The sequence below is a fragment of the Condylura cristata genome, unplaced genomic scaffold, assembly GCF_000260355.1.
Source record: "Condylura cristata isolate star-nosed mole 26May11 unplaced genomic scaffold, ConCri1.0 scaffold00007, whole genome shotgun sequence".
Taxonomy (NCBI): domain Eukaryota; kingdom Metazoa; phylum Chordata; class Mammalia; order Eulipotyphla; family Talpidae; genus Condylura; species Condylura cristata.
Window position 1 is genome coordinate 1,552,415 of NW_004567108.1, and position 1,166 is coordinate 1,553,580.

General features: G+C 67.2%; 1 protein-coding gene across 1 annotated transcript in view; it reads left to right on the top strand.

Moving 5' to 3' along the window:
• The window catches only part of ADCY2 (adenylate cyclase 2 (brain)), a 64,962-nt gene that overhangs the window by 56,480 nt on the left and 7,316 nt on the right, over nt 1-1,166 (top strand). The window contains exon 16 of the mRNA XM_012721740.1: nt 41-187. Within this exon, the coding sequence (XP_012577194.1) occupies nt 41-187 (147 nt within the window). The remainder of the gene's footprint in view (nt 1-40; nt 188-1,166) is intronic.

Sequence of the window (1,166 nt, forward strand, 5' to 3'; positions counted from 1 at the left end):
GGCGCCGCCGGGCCGCCCGCTCAGCCTTCCCCTCCCCCAGGACCTGTACCACCAGTCGTACGACTGCGTCTGCGTCATGTTCGCCTCCATCCCGGACTTCAAAGAGTTCTACACGGAGTCGGACGTGAACAAGGAGGGCCTGGAGTGCCTGCGGCTCCTGAACGAGATCATCGCCGACTTTGACGATGTGGGTACCCCGAGCGGCCGGCCTGCCTCCACGCTGCAGCCCGCGGGGGGCTGCTCAGGGCCAGTCCCGGGTCGCGCCCTTTGCGGGACTCCCGGCGGCCGGCGCTGAGGCCTCCGTGTAGTCCCCGGCCCGTGCGGGGGCTGCTGATGCATTTTATCTTGAAGGAAGGGACACTAGCAAAATCTCTCGAGTGGAGCGTCCGGTGTGCTTCTGAATGCCCGGGAAGGCTTGTCCTCCGGGACAGGTCTCGCCCACCCTGCTCGGTGTGTAAGAGGCACCGTGTGCACTTGCCGGGGCAGGCTCGGCGAGCCTGCGGGCCCCAGGCCTCCGCCGCCGGTCAGCTGAACTCCTGGACGCGTCACTGTCGAGAGCCAGGCGCACAGCGGCGACGCAGGGCACAGGCTGTCCTCGGAGTCGAAGCAGTTGCCGCTTTTCACGGCTCAGTCTTCAGCTGTGCAGAGAATAATGTGTTTGCTCCCCTGTACGAACACGCCTCTGGCTGTAAGCACGCGGAGCTGCATCCATCTGGGCAGTTCTCGCGGGGCCTTGGCAGCCGGGCGCCTGGGCGGCCGTGGCGCCTGTGCGTCTGCGCGCCTTGCCGCCGGCGTCCACGCAGGGTTCGTGGCGAATCCTGACTGCTAGACTTGCCCACTGTTGTACCAGGCCCACAGCGGGGAAGGGTGGCCGCTAGGGAAATGCGGCCGGCACAGCAGGACCGCGCTCCCGGCCGGCGCCACGCGGCTGTGCTCGGGGATTTGCTCCGCCGTGTGGCCTCGAAGAGCCTCCTCTGGGTGCAGGGGTGCCAGAGAAAGGTTGGAGGTGCGCCCCCCTCTGCCTGGCGCCTCTGGGGAGCACTGATGTAGAACCCCCAGAGCCCCGTTGCTCTGCACACCCTTCACGTCTCCCCCTGACAGCTGCTGTCCGGTCTTTCACCTTCTGTCCCCTCGCCCAGGGAGGAGCGGTGGCTGAAACCAGAGAC